Here is a 19,043-nt window from a genome sequence, read left to right as displayed (position 1 = left end):
TAGAATTCTTCAGGATCTATTTCACTGAAGCTTGATAAGTGAGCAGGTGGGCCGTGCTTAGAGCTGTGTAGCATTCCCTTACTGTAAACTCAGACAGAGAGTCGGGATAACCATGGGAACAGCAGAGGAGGCAAGCTCCTTGCTTGCTAATTTAATTAATATCGATTGTTCAAAAGTTCTTATATTTTGCAGTGGTTGAACATCACTTTGTAAGAAAAGAAAGAGAGAGAGGGAAGGAGGAAGAAAGAAAGAAAACTGGTCAGGAAATATACTTGGTCTAGGGTGAGGGCTGCTGCCTTGACATTCACACAGAATTAGGGTGTCTTTGAAGCGGTGCGGATGCTTTAATTTCTTCCAGCACCTGGGCCATACTGTGCTCCTGTCATGCCTGCCTGGTCCCTGGATGGAACCAGAAGCTGCAGCATGGCACTCTGGATCCTAGTCTGCTGTTCCATTACTTCCTGCATTTCCCAGAAGAATCCAGGACATCCCTGGAACTTGTGATGTGTAGGAGTCTAAGGATGACCAGAAAAAAAGCCCAAACATACCTTTCATTTGAGTGAAAACATAAAGTACTGCCTGTTAACCTCTTAGACTGACAAAAAGCTAAGGAACAACTTGACTCAGGTGAAGGTGACCTCTGTTACCAAACAAGAGCCCTGGTATCTACTTGACAGATGAATTTTTATAAACCCATAGGAAATAATCATCGTTCTTGTGAAACATGCCTTGAGAGGGTCGAGAACGGCATTGTGTGTACACAAGCACAGGCCTTGTTGACATTCTTTAATGACAGGGCATATTGGCAACTTTTCCTTTCGGTACGATGTTGCCCAAATAAAGGAATACTACCATCTGATTGACTCATTCTGCAGGACCTGGTTTTCATAGGAATTCAAAGAGACGAGGAGCAGTAGAAAAGTGTTGAAAAATGTATGAAGAAGCTTAATAGCATTACTCCATTTTTATTTTCCGCTGCACCCCCAGTCCAAAGCTCTATCAATAACAGCCCTTAACATTGGGACATAACCAGTCTTGCCAGTTTTTTTCTCTTTTCTTATCTTTCCTTAATTTGATCTGAAACATGCCTTCTTCCTTTCCTTCTAAATCCTGGGAATGGAATGGTGCTTCATTCTGCCTTGGCAGTCACCGTTGTGTTAAATGTCCCATGTAACCTTGTACCCTCTCCTGTATTGATCATGTCACTGTAGCTGCCACAAATCAAGATTTTTAGTGGGTCAGTAGTGTCTCCCAGGAACTGTGATATCACTATTTTTCAATTTTAGTCCAAAAACAGCAATCATAAATCTTTTTTTTTTTTACTGTTTACCGAGGAATGAAAAAACAATCCCACTCACAGAAATTAATAAAAATCTAAATATGATCTCAAAAAGAAATATATGAAACTTTGCTGAAGAAAATTATAAAGTGAAGAAGACTTTTAAATGTCAGTTCTTCCTGAATTTAGAGATTTAGTGCAATTCCAATCAAAATTCTTAATGTGATCTTTCTTTTTGTCACAAAAAAGGTTATTATAATGATCATCTAGCTGCATTTTTTTAAGAAGAGAAATTAGGACACACATAGCTTCTGTGTTAACACATATATTTTTTTAACACATATTTTGTACCCGCAGTAACTAAGTCATTTTTATTTTGACGTAAGAATAGAATAGCAGATCGATAGAGCAGAGTTAGATAACTACCGAAGAGACCCATTATATGTAAGAACATAAAATATGGTAAAGAAGACATTAGAAATTAGTTGTGGATGGGAAAAGTTTTTAAATAAATAGTGCTGAAGCGGTTGGTTTTCTCTTAAGAAAAAGATCAATTTTCGATTTTAATCTTTACTTCATGTCCTATACCAAAATAAATTCCAGGAGCTTAAAGCACCTTTAAATGTACAAAGTAAAGCTTTAAAAAAGAAAAACAAAAAGCTAGAAGTAAACAGACTGGGCGTTTATAAACAGTCTCTATCAGGAAGAACATGTAAGCTTAAAACAGTGGAAATCACAAAGGAAAGTATCATATTTGATTACATAAAATTCAAAATTTCTCACTCTGAAAAAGCTGCTTGAATACAATTTAAATGAAAACAACAAATAGTTGCTTAAAATATGATAGAGAAAGGATACTATGCTCAATCTGTGATAAGCATATACAAATAGATAAAAACACTAAAATCCTGTAGATAGCAGAAAAAGTCACAAAAGAGGAAATATTAAGGGCTAGTAAACATTTTAAAGTGTTAAAGTTTTTTAATTCTATTTTTAGCTAAGGAATAGCAAGTTTAGAATTACAAATTGGCTAGAATTGAATAAAACAGGCTCTCGTACACTGATAGAGGGGACATAAATTGACACAAACTATTTAGAAAAAGTATTGGTGATATGCAATGAGAGCTTTAGAACTATTTGTACCTTTATATCAATAATTCCATTTCTAGAAAACCATCCAAAGAAAACCATCATAAAAACAGACAAAGATTATTTATAAAGATAATCTCAATTTTTTATAGTAATAAGAACTGGTGTTTTAGAAACGTTATGGTCAGGGACTAATTAGTTAAAATCTTATATAGCCTTCCAGTGGAATACTATGTAGCCATTAAACTTATGTTTTCAAAGAATATTTAATAACATGGGAAATGCTTCAGTAGTACTGCTATTCCAGTTGTGTTCTTATGTAACCAGAGCAAAGATTGAAGAGCAAACTAATCAAAATATTAACAGTATTTATCACTATTTGGTAGAGATATAGACAATTTAAATTCCCTTCTTGATACTGTTCCATAGTTTTTGTTTATAGTAAGCATATTACTTTTATAATCAGAAATTAAATATTAAAAATAAAGCACAATTCTCTAGTGCAGTTATTTCTGAATTTGAAATTCAAATAGATAAAAAATAAGGAAAAATATACACTATTTGAAAATTATCATCAAGTTTCATTGGACGGATATACAAATAGGTCTAGACCTTTGGATAAAATACATTTTTTTCTCATCTACAGAAGACTTATAAAATCGTTAATCTTGACCACAAAGAAAAATCTTAACTAAATTAACTAACTTAACTTTTACTTAACTAAAAATATTATATGTTTACTGAATATAAGCTAATAAAACTAGAAATTAACAAAAAATAGGCATAAATGTAACCGCTTATAATTAAGAGTTTTTTTCTAAGTAACTCCTAATTTAAAGAGGAAATGAATATATAAGTGATATATTTCTGTAATTCATAAAACAATATAGAAATTGTTTTAAAAGCAAGCAACTTTGTATCAAAACCTATGGAATACAGTCAAATCTATATTTAGACAGTTTTACCTTAAAATATTACTACTTTAAAATAAAGATGTATACATGTGAACCAGGCATTCAGTTTAATTTATGAACAAGTGATAAAAATAAACCGAAAGAAGGTTGGAAGAGAGAATTATAAAAATAAATACTGAAATTAGAGATAGGGAAGACAAAAAGACAGCAAATAAAACCAAAAGCTGGGTTTTAGGAAGTACTGATAAAATAGATAAATTCCTAGCATGTGTCGTTAAGGAAAACTATAAAAATAAAAAGCAGATGCTATTAAGCATAAGAAAACAGATACAACCACATTATATTTGTAACCACCTAATTCTGCTATAACACAACATATGTTTTTTAAAATCACTGCACTGTGCAGAATCACACAGTTAAAACCATAGGACATATGGGGAAAATAAGGACGCAATACTCAAAAACTTTGTCCAAACAACAAAAACCAACCAACTTTGCTGGTGATACGTAAAAAATAAAGATAGGACACTCGTTAAAATACTAGCACAGTTTTTACACGTGTATTAAATGGTTGGGGAATCCATAAACATTACGATATATACAGAACTTTACCTGGAAAAAACCCTGAAATTTGCTTGTGGAAGTGGACCTCAGAAAGATTGCAGCTCCTGGGACTCCCCTGGCGGTCCAGTGGTTAAGACTCCGTGCTTCCATTGCAGGGGGCGTGGGTTCCATCCCTGGTTGGGAAACTAAGATCCCGCATGCTGTGCGGTGTGGCCAGGGATCGAACCCGGGCCCCCTGCATTGGGAGCATGGAGTCTTAGCCACTGGACCACCAGGGAAGTCCTGAAAATGTATGATTTTATAACAAAAGTAAATTAATAAATTTGACTCAAGGAGAGGTAGAAAGCTTCCATAGACCAATAACTGAAATTAGAAAAATTGTTTAAAAGTTGCTATTTTAAAAAGGACCAGGCATTCATGATTTTATAGCTGAATTCTCTCTAATTCTTCAATCAGAATTGTTCATTATATTCCAGAAGATTTTTTTTTTAAGGTAAGATGCTTAATTCATTTTCCAAAGGTAGCATTTATTTATTTAACGTAACTCGCAAAGAGTGCTTACTGTGTGCCAGGCACTGTTTTAAATGCTTCATAAGGATTAACTAATCCTCACTGCAGTCTTATGAAGCTATTACAGAGAAGAAAACCAAATCACGGAAATCTTGAGTAACTTGTCCAAGGTCATGTAACTAGTACGTGTTTTAGCTGGGATTTAAATTTATTTATTTTTATTTTTGGCTGTGTTGGGTCTTTTTTGCGGTGCACAGGCTTTATCTGGTTGCGGTGAGCGGGGGCTACTCTTCGTTGTGGTGCGCGGGCTTCTCATTGCAGTGGCTTCTCTTGTTGTGGAGCACGGGCTCTAGGCGCGCGGGCTTCAGTAGTTGTGGCACGTGGGCTCAGTAGTTGTGGCACGTGGGCTCAGTAGTTATGGCTCACGGGCTCTAGAGCGCAGGCTCAATAGCTGTGGCGCGTGGGCTTAGTTGCTTCACAGCATGTGGGATCTTCCCGGACAGGGCTGAAACCCGTGTCCCCTACATTGGCAGGCGGATTCTTAACCACTGAGCCACCAGGGAAGCCCTTAGCTGGGATTTAAACCAGACAGTTTGGCTCCAGTGCCCGAGCTCTGAACTCTTACCTACTACTATGCTTTGTTATCTTTAAACCAAAACTCAAAGAAGATATCCTCAGTGGCTTTCTGAGTTGTATGAAGTACAGCTCTGGCAAGGCCTAAACTCTGACTTCCCCTAGTGGCTGCTAACAAGGATAGGCAGAAGGAGGGGGGAAATAAGTTCTGTGGAGTTGTGATCAAATTTCAAAACAAGGGAGGAGAGAGCTGGCAGATAAATTCCCTCTTCATCCCCCTCTCCAATGGATTCTTCCAAATTCTGGTGTTTATCCTGTCCAGAGACCTATTATATGCTGGAGAACTAGCTGGGTTCTTCATGAAACACGGCTGAGCTTAGTGATACACCATTCATCTTTTTTTGCTTCACTTTGCTTCCCCCTCACTCAGACCACTGATATCACATCTCCAAACAAAGAAATAGCACTTAAGTTTCACCTCTAACTCTACTTTTTAGGAAACCAAGCTGCAGTAGAATTTGAAGACAAAATTCATAAAACAAGAAATGAATATGGCAAATAAACATATAAAAAGTGCTCTGACTCATAAGCAGTTAGGGTAATATGTACTAAACCATAGTGAGTTATAACTGTTTTGTACATTAATTTGACAAAAAATTGAAAAGATGAGTAATATCTAATGCTGATGAGATATGGGGAAATATGCTGTCGTATGAGGGCCGGATGGTGGGGAAATGAAATACTGCATACATCTAGAAAGTGGTCTGGCAGAGTTTATTAAAATATTAAGTGTACACAATCTTTGAGGCCAGCAATCTTTTCAACATAAACATTAGTTCATATGTTTATGCATTCAAAGACATTTCTTGCCGTATTTTTGCAATAGTAAAAAATAGGAGACAAGCAGAATAAAGTCAATTTAATGGGGGATACTTGAATAAAATATGGCATATCCATATTTTGGAGTGTGTTTTGTCCTGGAAAGATAGTTCTGATATATTATAAATGAAAAGAGCAAGTTGTAGAATAATATCTATAGTGTGATCCTATTTTGTACAGCAAAACAAACCAAAAAACTATATATGTTTGCATAAGGGTTTTCTTTAGAAAAAAAAAAGATGTGGAAGGATACCACAGACCTTTAACAAACACTGATTCCTTCAAAGGATTGAGACAGAGGGTGGAGATAATTACTAACCTCTTCCTTATATATACTGTATTGTTTGATCTATTACTGTGAGCATTAAAAACAGGTGTGATGAGAACCCAGCAGCTTTCCCTAAAATCAGGTTCCAGGCAAGGCTAATGATTCCTTTTCAACATTGATTCCTTCTCATGATTCCTTTTCAACATTGTACTAGAAGTTCTAGCTAATGCATAAGACAAAAAAAATGGAAATAAAAGGTATACTGATTGGGAAGGAAGAAATAAGACTATCTTGTTTGCAGAGATCATGATCATTTATGTAGAAAATCTAAAAGAATTGATTAAAAAAAAAACTCGTGGAACTTATAAGCAGTTATATTGAGGTTTCAGGATTCAAGGTTAATATACAAAAATCAGTCATTTCTTGTATATCGGCAATGATCAAGTAGAAAGTGAAATTAAAAACACAACACCATTTACATTAGCACCCCAAAAGATGAATTAGTTTATTGTAAATCTAACAAAATATGTACAAGATCTATATGAGGAAAACTATGAAACTCTGGTGAACGAAATCGAAGAACTAAACAAATAGATATTCCATGTTCATAGATAGGAACACTCAATACTGTCAGGATTTCAATTCTTCCCAATTTGATCTATAGATTCATTGCAATCCCACCATACAACCCACCAATCCTTGGTATTTACCCAAAGGAGTTGAAAAATTATGTTCACACAAAAACGCTCACACAGATGTTTATAGCAGCTTTATCTACAATTGTCAAAACTTGGAAGCAACCAAGATGTCCTTTAGTAGATGAATGGATTAGTAAACTGTGGTACATCCTGTCAATGGAATATTATTCAGTGCTAAAAAGAAATGAGCAATCAAGCCATGCAAAGGCATGGAGGAAACTTAAATGTATATTAGTAAATAAACGAAGACCATCTGAAAAGGCTGCCTAGTGTATGATTCCAACTCTATGGCAATCTGGAAAAGGCAAAACTTTGGAGATGGTGAATAGATCAGTAGTGCCAGGGCATAAGCGGGAGAGAAAGATGAATAGGCAGAGCACAGAGGATCTTTAGGGCAGTGAAAATACTCTGTATTATACTCTAATTGTGGATATATGTCATTTTACATTTGTCAAAATCCACAGAATTTATAACACCAAGAGTGAAGCCTAGTGTAAACTGTGGGTTTCGGGTGATAATGATGTGTCAGTGTAGGTCATCAATTATAACAAATGTACCACTCTGCCGTGGGATGTTGATAAAGAGGGAGACTGCATGTGTGAGGACAGAGGCTTTATGAAAAATCTCTGTACTTTCCTCTCAATCTTGCTGTGAATCTAAAAATGCTCTTAAAAAATAAAAATTAGGATGATAGATATGTAGACAGCTGAATATAAAGAAGGGAGAGTAGAGAGATGGATAAAATAATTTAAAATGTGTATATCTTTGATTGGTCAATCCCAACAAGATAATCTAAGCTTCAGCCAAACTTTTACATTATATTGTTTGTAAGTTTAGTAGATAAAATCTTTTATAAAGTCAATTTGGTAATATCTATCAAATTTAAATGGTCATATCCTCGGGTCCAGCAATTCTACTTCTAGAACTTTATTTTATTGAAATATTGCTAGAAATATAAAGAGATATAGTACATTTTATGTGATTATTTTTATATACAACTCATTTTTAATTAAGATGATTGACATATAACATTATATTAGTTTCAAGTATACAACATAATGATTCAATATTTGTATATATGGCAAAATGATCACCTGTTTAACATTCATCACCACACACATTTACACATTTTTTTTCTTGTGATGAGAACTTTTAAGATCTACTCTCTTAGCAACTTTCAAATATACAATGCAGTATTTTTAATTATAGTCGCCATATTGTACATATCTCAGGATTTATTTTGTAACTGGAAGTCTGTACCTTTTGATCACCTTCACCCCTTTTGATCATCCCACCCTGCCCTGCCCCTGGCAACCACCAGTCTGTCCTCTGTATCCATGAGTTCACTTTTCTTTGGGGTGTTTTGTTTTGTTTTGTTAACGATTCCACATGTAAGCAAGATCATATGGTATTTATCTTTCTCTGTCTGCCGTATTTCACTTAGCATAATGCCCTCAAGGTCCATCCATGTTGTCACCAATGGCAAGAAGTTTTTTTTATGGCTGAATAATATTCCATTGTAGTTATATATCACATTTTCTCTATCCATTTATCCATCCATGGACACTTAGGTTGCTTCCATGTCTTGGCTATTTGTAAATAATGCTGCAATGAACATGGGAGTATATATATGTTTTCAGGTCAGTATTTTTGTTTTCTTTGGTTAAATACCCTGAGGAATAGCTGGATCATATGGTAGTTCTATTTTTAACTTTTTGAGGACCCTCCATACTGTTTTCCATTGTGGCTGCACCCGTTTACACTCCTACCAACAATACAGAAGGGTTCCCTTTTCTCCACATGCTTGCCAACACTTGTTGTCTTTTATCTTTTTGATAATGGCCATTCTAACAGGTGTGAGGTGATATCTCATTATGGTTTTGAATTACATTTCCCACATGATTAGTGATGTTGAGCACTTTTTCATCTACCTGTTGGCCATCTGTATGTCTTCTTTGGAAAAATTTCTGTTCAGATCCTCTGCCCAGTTTTAAATCATATTATTTGTGGGTTTTTATTGATTTGTTTGAGTTCTTTATATATTTTGGATATAACCTATTATCAGATATATGATTTGCAAATATCTTCTCTCATTCAGTAGGTCACTTCTTTGTTTTGTTGATGGTTTCCTTTGCTGTGCAGATTTTCAGTTTGATGTAGTTCCACTTGTTTCATTTTGTTCGTGTTGCCTTTGCTTTTGGTATCATATCCAAAAAATCATCACCAAGACCAATGTCAAGGAACTTACCACCTATGTTTTCTTCCAGGCGTCTTATGGTCAGGTCTCATGTTCAAGTCTTCAATCCATTTTAAGTTAATTTTTGTATATGGTATAAGATAGTAGTCCAGTTTCATTGTTTTGCATGTGACTGTACAGTTTTCCCAACAGTTTATTGAAGAGACTCTCCTTTCCCCATTGTATATTCTTGGTTTCTTTGTCATAAATTGATTGACCATGTGATATTTTTTTTCTAACATCTTTATTGCAGTATAATTGCTTTACATTGTTGTGTTAGTTTCTGCTGTATAACAAAGTGAATCAGCTATATGCATACGTATATCCCCATATCCCCTCCCTCTTGCATCTCCCTCCCACCCTCCTTATCCCATCCCTCTAGGTGGTCGCAAAGCACCAAGCTGATCTCCCTGTGCTATGCGGCTGCTTCCCACTAGCTATCAATTTTACATTTGGTAGGGTATATATGTCACTGCTACTCTCTCACTTCCTCCCAGTTTACCCTTCCCCCTCCCCATGTCCTCAAGTCCATTCTCTACATCTGTGTCTTTATTCTTGTCCCCTAGGTTCATCAGAACCTTTTTTTTTTTTTTAGATTCCATATATATGTGTTAGCATACAGTATTTGTTTTTCTCTTTCTGACTTACTTCACTCTGTATGACAGACTCTAGGTCCATCCACCTCACCACAAATAATTCAATTCCATTTCTTTTTATGGCTGAATAATATTCCATTGTATATATGTACCACATCTTCTTTATCCATTCATCCGTCAGTGGACACTTAGGTTGCTTCCATGTCCTGACTATTGTAAATAGTGCTGCAATGAGCATTGTGGTACATGACTCTTTTTGAATTATGGCTTTCTCAAGGTATATGCCCAGTAGTGGGATTGCTGGGTCATATGGCAGTTCTATTTTTAGTTTTTAAAGGAACCTCCATACTGTTCTCCATAGTGGCTGTATCAATTTACATTCCCACCGACAGTGCAAGAGGGTTCCCTTTTCTCCACACCCTCTCCAGCATTTATTGTTTGTAGATTTTTTGATGATGGCCATTCTTACCAGTGTAAGGTGATACCTCATTGTACTTTTGATTTGCATTTCTCTAATGATTAGTGATGTTGAGCATCTTTTCATGTGTTCGTTGGCAATCTGTGTATCTTCTTTGGAGAAGTGTCTATTTAGGTCTTCTGCCCATTTTTGGATTGGGTTGTTTGTTTGATATTGAGCTGCATGAGCTGCTTGTATATTTTGGAGATTAATCCTTTGTCAGTTGCTTCATTTGCAAATATTTTCTCCCATTCTGAGGGTTGTCTTCTCATCTTTTTTATGGTTTCCTTTGCTGTGCAAAAGCTTTTAAGTTCCATTAGGTCCCATTTGTTTATTTTTATTTCCATTTCTCTAGGAGGTGGGTCAAAAAGGATCTTGCTGTGATTTATGTAATAGAGTGTTCTGCCTATGTTTTCCTCTAAGAGTTTTATAGTGTCTGGCCTTACATTTAGCTCTTTAATCCATTTTGAGTTTATTTTTGTGTATGATGTTACATGTTACATTCTTTTACAAGTAGCTCTCCAGTTTTCCCAGCACCACTTATTGAAGAAGCTGTCTTTTCTCCATTGTATACTCTTGCCTCCTTTATCAAAGATAAGGTGACCATATGTGTGTGGGTTTATCTCTGAGCTTTCTATTCTGTTCTGTTGATCTATATTTCTGTTTTTGTGCCAGTACCATACTGTCTTGATTACTGTAGCTTTGTAGTATAGTCTGAAGTCAGGGAGCCTGATTCCTCCAGCTCCATTTTTCTTTCTCAAGATTGCTTTGGCTATTTGGGGTCTTTTGTGTTTCCATACAAATTGTACAAGTTTTTGTTCTAGTTGTGTGAAAAATGCCATTGGCAGTTTGATAGGGATTGCATTGAATCTGTAGATTGCTTTGGGTCTTACAGTCATTTTCACAATGTTGATTCTTCCAATCCAAGAACATGGTATATCTCTCCATCTGTTTGTATCATCTTTAATTTCTTTCATCAGTGTTGTATAGTTTTCTGCATACAGGTTTTTGTCTCCTTAGGTGGGTTTATACCTAGGTATTTTATTCTTTTTGTTGCAGTGGTAAATGGGAGTGTTTCTTTAATTTCTCTTTCAGACTTTTCATCATTAGTGTGTAGGAATGCAAGAGATTTCTGTGCATTAATTTTGTATCCTGCTACTCTACCAAATCCATTGATTAGCTCTAGTAGCTTTCTGGTGGCATCTTTAGGATTCTGTATGAATAGTATCATGTCATCTGCAAACAGTGACAACTTTACTTCTTCTTTTCCAATTTGGATTCCTTTTATTTCTTTTTCTTTTCTGATTGCTGTGGCTAAAACTTCCAAAACTGTGTTGAATAATAGCGGTGAGAGTAGGCAACTTTGTCTTGTTCCTGATCTTAGAGGAAATGGTTTCAGTTTTTCACCATTGAGAACGATGTTGGCTGTGGGTTCATGTGATATATTTTTAATAAGGAAAACTGGAAGCAGTGTAAACATTTGTTGATAGAAGGACATTAAAAACATCCTATGCCGGGCTTTCCTGGTGGCGCAGTGGTTGAGAGTCCGCCTGCTGATGCAGGGGACACGGGTTCGTGCCCCGGTCCCGGAACATCCCACATGCCACGGAGCGCCTAGGCCCGTGAGCCATGGCCACTGAGCCTGTGCGTCCGGAGCCTGTGCTCTGCAACGGGAGAGGCCACCACAGTGAGAGGCCCGCGTACCAGAAAAAAACAAAAAACAAAAAACATCCTATGCAGTCATTAAAAAGATTGAAGTTGATGAGCATGTACTCATATGGAATGATGTGCATGATCTGTTACCAGAAAAAAGTATTGTTAAATGATATTAATATTTTGTTTTATTATTCCAATTATACTTTCCATAATAATTATCTCTGAGAAATGGTATCATAAGAGACTGTTTAGTATTTATCAGTCTTACAATTCCTAGAATAGCATATTGTTTCTTTGATCAAAAGAGTAATAATGAAAAAGAATGCTGGCAATTTCCCATGCTTTCTCCATGATTATGTATCTATTTTCATAGGAAAAACAAATGAACAAAAAATTAAGTTTACCTATGCAGTGAACTGGTAATTGTATTGTGTATGTGTATGTTAATCCTAAGCACAGATCTACAAGTTGTTTATTTTATACCCTGCCTGTTTCCAAAAGGAATGAATGTACCTTTTCCCCAAGCTAAAGAACCAGTTCAGTATATTCAAAATAGCATATGCACTAGATGAACTCAGTAAACACTTGCTCAAATAACAATCGTCTTTAAGAAATTTGTTTTGTGTTTTTGTTAGGAAATTTGGGGCACTCTAAAGTATGGGGCCCAGGGTTGAGCTACTCTTGCCGGGGATTAAGGGTGGTAGTGAACCGTTGCTCAGACACGTGCGTGGCTTCTTACCCACACTGTAAGCTCCTTATGGGAAAACAACTTGACTTCTTTAAAAATTAGTCTTCTCTCTTCAGTTGTGAGTCTAGCTCTTCAGAAACGAGAAATGAATATAGTGCTGCTCCTCGTAGGAATAATGATACGAAGTTTTAAAAGTGACAAGTTGAATAATGTTATTACTGAGACAATCATGGTGAAGAAAATCCATTTGTAGATAAGCTTCTTAAGGAGGGCTGGGATGGAAAAGCAGACACCCAGAGGAGCTTTGTTACCGTGTTCATTCTCTCGCGTCACCTTGTGCTTTATTTAACTTTGTGGCATCTGTCACAAAAACAGTATAATTATTTACTTCTGAAAAATCACACGAACTATATGAACTCAGTAAATACCCAGATTGCAAGTCACGAGTCTGTGTGTCTGTCCTCCCACCACCTTTCTTGAAGTCATCAAGGAGAAATTCTGGAAGCCTCCAAATGTTTTGAAAAGACTCGTTGTTCTGTTTTTAAGTTCAGATAAAGCCATCAATTTATTACACTTCACAGCTCTCCTTATATTGGACAGCCTACTGTTTAAGACTATATGGGCATTTTGCATTTGAAAGAAGGTAAGGGACTCAAAACCTGGCCTGGGGCTTATAAACACTTGGTTGGCTTCTACATATAGGTCATTGTATGTGCTTAGGTGAAGCATGCAAACATACTCACACACAAAATCACCTCCTGTGTGTCCTCACAAAGAGGGCACACAATGTGTTATATAGAAACTGATATTTTTGAGTACATTTGATATCCAAACTAACCTCGTCAGATTGGGAGATACCTTTTATATGTCCATTTTTTCACTATTTGTTGACTACCTACTGTACCAAAGCACTGTGCCAGGCGCCGTAGGGATAGAGGGATGAGTAAGATGCAACCTTGAGAAGCTTGTTGTACCGGGAAATAAGCTACTGTTATTAGAAACAGAATCTTTAAAATAACTCATTTATTTCCCTAGTAGAGGGTTGCCATCCGTTTGCTCACTGGCCAGAGCCTTGCAAAATTTCAGTTGTGGCACCACAGAGAGAAAAGTAATTTGAATTGGATTTACCTTCAAAATTGACCAGGATCAAGACTTTGAACTTGATCCAGTTTTCTTCTCATGTATACTTGAAAAAAAAAAATCAACTTCAGAGTTATAAGGTAAAAACTATGATAATTGCATTGGATTGTAATTATGATTGTTACTTTTAAAGAGGTACAGAAAATGCTGAGTTGATTGGCAAAATATCACGTTAGGTATAATTCTGTGATGATGTTTGCTTCATACAATCCGGTTTTACCAAAACATATTTATCCACTTAAAGAATTTCTTCTTGCTTAATATTTTGCTTCTCTTTTGCAGGAGTTTCTTCTATCCGAAGATTATAACAAGATGACTCCTGTGAAAAACTATCAAGGTAGGAACGAGAGCAGTGTTTTCATTGTCTTTGTGAAATGTTTCTCAGTGGCTTCCACTGCCACAAGAGAGGACTTAACTTTACAGCAGTCAGCGGGAACAAAACAGCAACCCTTTGTGGCGAATATTATCCCCATTTTTGAATTAAGAAGCAGAGGCCCAGAGAGATTGGGCGTGTGGTCTTGTAGCTGGCAAAGTGTGAAGCCAGACCAGGTCTGTGTGACTCCAGAGCGTGCAGCCTTTGTCCTTTGTCTGCCCGCTCCGCCCCGCTGCCTGGAAACCCTGCGGCAGACTCGGAGAGCGGGGCCCAGGGTTGGCTTTCCGTGGAGCTCATTTCATTTTTGGGTAAATATTTTAAGAGGCTGAAAGTGTTCATATTGTCTAAGGGAAGGAATTCAGGTTGTATTGTGTCTTCAACATTGGCAGTGTACTGTAAGCCCTTTGTATAGTATAGATCAGGAGCAATTTTCACTGACGATTTTTTTCATCCAGGCCAATGTCAGGGGTCAGAACATTAGAGGTAGACGTCATTTCACTTAGACGTCATTTCTTCCAAATCTCGTGACCTCATTCATGATCATCCAGCCTCTCCTCTGATACCCTCCAAAGACATAGCAGCCCCTCCTGATTTTGGAAAATTCTAAGCATTGAGCTCTTTATTTCTAGATTTTGAGCCAAAATTCATTTCCCTATGGATTTATTCTTTAATTTTTTTTCACATATCACTTGTCCAGTATTGATTGAGTACCTATTGTGTTCCAATAACTGAGAATTATAATAGTGAACAAGACATGCATAGTATCTATGCATCCCCCGTGAAAATAGATGCAAACACATCTACACAAAATTTCAGCAGATCAAATTCAGCAATATATAAAAAGGTAAGTACGTCACAACCAAGTGAGGTTTATTCCCAGAAGAAATGAAAGCAGGGACAGATATTTTTATACCCTTATGTACAGCAGCATTATTCACAATAGCCAAAAAGTGGAAACAACCTAATAAATGTTCATGTATGAATGAATGGATAAACAAAATGTAGTGTATCAATACAGTGAATTTTTATTTGGCCATAAAAAGGGAATGAAATACTGATACCTGCTACAATGTGGATGAATCTTGAAAACATGCTAAGTGAAAGAAACTAGACACAAAAAACCATACATTGTATGATTACAGTTATATGAAATGTCAAGAACAGGAGAATCCGTAGAGACAGAAAGTAAATTAGTGGTTACCCAGGGATGGGGAAGGGGGAGTAGAGGGTATGGGTTTCTTTTTGAGGTGATGGAACTGTTCTGGAAGTAGTACATTTTCTATGATGATTGCACAACATGGTGAATATACTAAAGATCAGTGAATTATACACTCTTAACATGGTTTAAATGGTGAATTTTATATTATGTGAACTTTATCTCAATTAACATTTTTTAAAAGGTCAGTGATACCAAAACCAGACAAAGACATTACAAGAAAGGAAAACTACAACGCAATATCTCTCATGAGCTTAGATGTAAAAATCTTCAAAAAAATACTAGCAAATCCAACAATGTATGAAAAGAATTATACACGATGACCAAGTGGGGTTTATTCCAGATATGCAAAGCTGGTTCAACTTTTGAAAATCAGTGTAACCCATCACATCAAAAGACTAAAGAAGAAAAATCATCATATTAATTGATGCAGAAGAAACATTTGATAAAATCTGACACCCATTCATGATAAAAACTCTCAGCAAATTACAAATAGAGGGGAACTTCCTCAACTTGAGAGAGAAACGTCTATAAAAAACTATAGCTGGTCTTCCCTGGTGGCGCAGTGGTTGAGAGTCCGCCTGCCGATGCAGGGGACGCGGGTTCGTGCCCTGGTCCAGGAGGATCCCACATGCCGTGGAGTGGCTGGGCCCGTGAGCCATGGCCGCAGGGCCTGTGCTCCGCAACGGGAGAGGCGACAGCAGTGAGAGGCCCACGTACCACAAAACAAAAAAAACAAAAACAAACAAACAAAAAACTATAGCTAACATCATACAGTTGACCCTTGAATAATGCAGTGGTAAAGGGTACCAACCCTCCCCACAGTGGATAATCCATGTATAATTTATATCGGGCCTCTGTATCCGCAGTTCCTCCGTATCGCGGTTCCTCTGTGTCACGGTTCCTCCACATCCGCGGATTCAACCAACCTTGGATCATGTAGTACTGTAGTATTTACTGTTGAAAAACATCTGCGTATAAGTGGACCCACGCGGTTCAAATGTGCATTGTTCAAGAGTCAACTGTACTTAATTGTGAGAAACTGGATGCTTCCTCCGTAAGATCAAGGTCCTGGCTCCTATTTAAGAAGTACAGCCAGGCTTCAAGCCCAGGTTCCTGAAGCTTAACAATACGTATGTATCTTCAAAGGGTTTCTTTTCGAATAAGAGAATTCTGTTACCTTAGAAAGATTATGTGCTTTGAGTTTTAGGGTTTGTTTTTTGTTTGTTTTTGTTTGTCTTTTCAGTAGTCATAGGCAGCCTGACAGAGAAAGAGAACCAACTTTGGCAGAGAGACTAGGCTTTTAATTCTAGCCTCATCACTCATTGATTGTGTAGCTTTGAGCAAGTCACATAACATTTTTGAGCCTCCGTCTCCTCCTCTGGCAGCTCAGAGGGCGGTAAACCCCCTTATCTTCTGGGCTACTGTCAACCCCTTGGACTTACAAAGTAACAGAAAGATCAAAGGCCCCTTCATGAGAAAAGGGAGCGAAGCGCTGGGGACCACTTTCTGCCTGCAATAGACGTGGGTACAGTTGAAAGTGAACCATTAGAGAGTTCGCTTTTATTCCACCATTGGTGGAACTTAAATTGGGCCTTTGATGACACAGACATGACAAGATCTTCAGAAGCTTCTCCAGGAAGCCCCATCTTTTAGTTTAAGACAACATTTTGATCTTGATGGTGGCCGATTCTCTGAAAGGCAGATACTGGGTAGAGATGTTAACAGTATTATTGTTTCTATACCCCTTCTCAATCCCTTTAGATTCTCCAAGCGCCAAATATCGGATTTTAAAACATCAGGCATCTGGTGAAATGTCTGTCCCGGAGGTATTCACTATGGTTCGGACTGTATTGTTTGTTAGCCAGTCTAGAAGCACCATCTTGGCAAGGCTGGGGTGTGTCTGTAAAAGGAGGAAAACACCCAGCTTTGCAGAGTCATTACAATGACTAAGTGAGACAATATCTTTAAGTACCTGGCACTTGTTAGACACTCAGAAATTGGCAGTGATGCTGTTATTGCTGATAGAGCTGCATTGATCCATCCACGTCCAGTCCTATTTTCATGATCCAAATGGGAAGCTGATGGCTTCTCTGTCACCTCGTCACACACAGGATGAGTCTCCTCTCACCCACCAGGCTGCCAGTTCCTGGGCACAGAGCCCAGTGGGTCCAAGTTCTGGGATATCAATCTTTGTTTATTCCAGTCAGCTCTGTTCAGTGGCCGTGGACCCCCTATACCTCTCCCCCTGGAATTGTGTAAGAGGAAGAAAGCGAATATTTTACTGATTTTATTTGGTAATTGAGAAGCCATGAGATTGGCCAAACTACTCAACTCGATCGTGCCTCGGTTTGCCCACGTGTAAAATAGGGAGCTGGAGTAGATGACATGAATAGTTCTTCTAACTCTGAAATTGTGTGATGCAGTACTTCCGTGATGGTGTTGTCCTTGTATATGAGCAGCCCTGGGAAGTTTGCTCTCATTATGTATGCTTTGACGTAAAGGATATCTCATTCTTTTCTATATGGCACTTGGGAATAATTCTGCCCTCCTCTCCAAGCTCCAAGCATTTAATTTCTCACAGAAAATTCATCTAGAACTTTGTTGTGGGTTTAAAAGCAAACCTTCATCAAAAGGAGAACAGTAATGCTCTTTGCTTTTTTTCAAGCTTAAATAAACAGACACCAGTGAGTTTATTAGCAGAACGTTGTTCCTAATGTGTTTTGTAGTCACACTGATCTGCCTTTCTCTAGTCCAGCAGTTCTAACATGTCTGAGAGAGGTGGTCCAGGCCCTTTGGGTGTTAGGAAAATTTTCTTTCTTTTTATAAAAATTAATTAATTAATTATTTTTTGGCCACGCCACGTGGCATGTGGGATCTTAATTCCCCAACCAGGGATCAAACCCACATCCCCTGCATTGGAAGCATGGAATCTTAACCACCGGACCGCCAGGGAAGTGGTTGGGGAAAATTTTCTTATGGAAACGTGGATGTGGTCTTCTCCAGGGGCATGCCTGTCCCCCTGATGAGAACCACTGTTCTAGCCGTTGTTTGTAACGATTATCTACTGTTCAGCTTACTCTGGGGTGGGGAGGAGGGAATGATGCATCTCTGTGGACCATGCTTTACCAGCCTCTTGTAGGATGCTTTATGGGTTGTTTTCTTGTCTCTTGGCTTTTAGCGCATCAGAGCAGAGTGACGATGATCCTGTTTGTCCTGGAGCTGGAGTGGGTGCTGAGCACGGGACAGGACAAGCAATTTGCCTGGCACTGCTCTGAGAGTGGGCAACGCCTGGGAGGTTATCGCACCAGTGCTGTGGCCTCAGGCCTGCAGTATCCTTTGCTGGACAAAATCCCTTGGTGGGAACTTAGCTGTTGACTTCTTTCTTTCATGAACATTTTGGGTATGTGCAACTTGAAAGTTTCTTGTTTTATTTGCTAGTTGCCCTACTGATTAAGATGCTTATAAACTGGGCTTCCCTGGTGGCGCAGTGGTTGGGAGTTCGCCTGCCGATGCAGGGGACACGGGTTCGTGCCCCGGTGCGGGAGGATCCCACATGCCGCGGAACGGCTGGGCCCGTGAGCCATGGCCGCTGAGCCTGAGCATCCGGAGCCTGTGCTCCGCAACGGGAGAGGCCACGGCAGTGAGAGGCCCGCATACCGCAAGAAAAAAAAAAAGTGCTTATGAACTTTCCTAACACATAAATCATCAAGGGTCCTCATGTAGGTGGAGTAAAGTAATTTCACCTGAAATAAGTTACTGCCGAGCAGGTTGTGGGTCTGCTGTGATACAAAGTCTGACATCTAGACAGTACACAGCCCAGAATTGTGAGCCTCAGCTGTCAGAAAGAATTATGGAACATGGAGATAAAACCGTCACTGAAATACAGTCTTTTATTTTTGAACAG

At 38.0% G+C, this 19,043-nt stretch overlaps 1 protein-coding gene across 2 annotated transcripts in view; it reads left to right on the top strand.

Moving 5' to 3' along the window:
* The window catches only part of WDFY2 (WD repeat and FYVE domain containing 2), a 178,473-nt gene that overhangs the window by 110,702 nt on the left and 48,728 nt on the right, over positions 1 to 19,043 (top strand). For both annotated transcript variants that reach the window (XM_059996124.1, XM_059996123.1), the window contains exons 4-5: positions 13,830 to 13,884; positions 18,318 to 18,468. In XM_059996124.1, coding sequence (XP_059852107.1) covers positions 13,830 to 13,884; positions 18,318 to 18,468 — 206 coding nt within the window. The remainder of the gene's footprint in view (positions 1 to 13,829; positions 13,885 to 18,317; positions 18,469 to 19,043) is intronic.

The sequence above is a fragment of the Delphinus delphis genome, chromosome 18 (genome assembly GCF_949987515.2).
Source record: "Delphinus delphis chromosome 18, mDelDel1.2, whole genome shotgun sequence".
In the NCBI taxonomy this organism is placed as follows: Eukaryota; Metazoa; Chordata; class Mammalia; order Artiodactyla; family Delphinidae; genus Delphinus; species Delphinus delphis.
The sequence above is the reverse complement of the archived record's forward strand: the minus strand, read 5'-3'. Positions and strand labels throughout refer to the sequence as shown.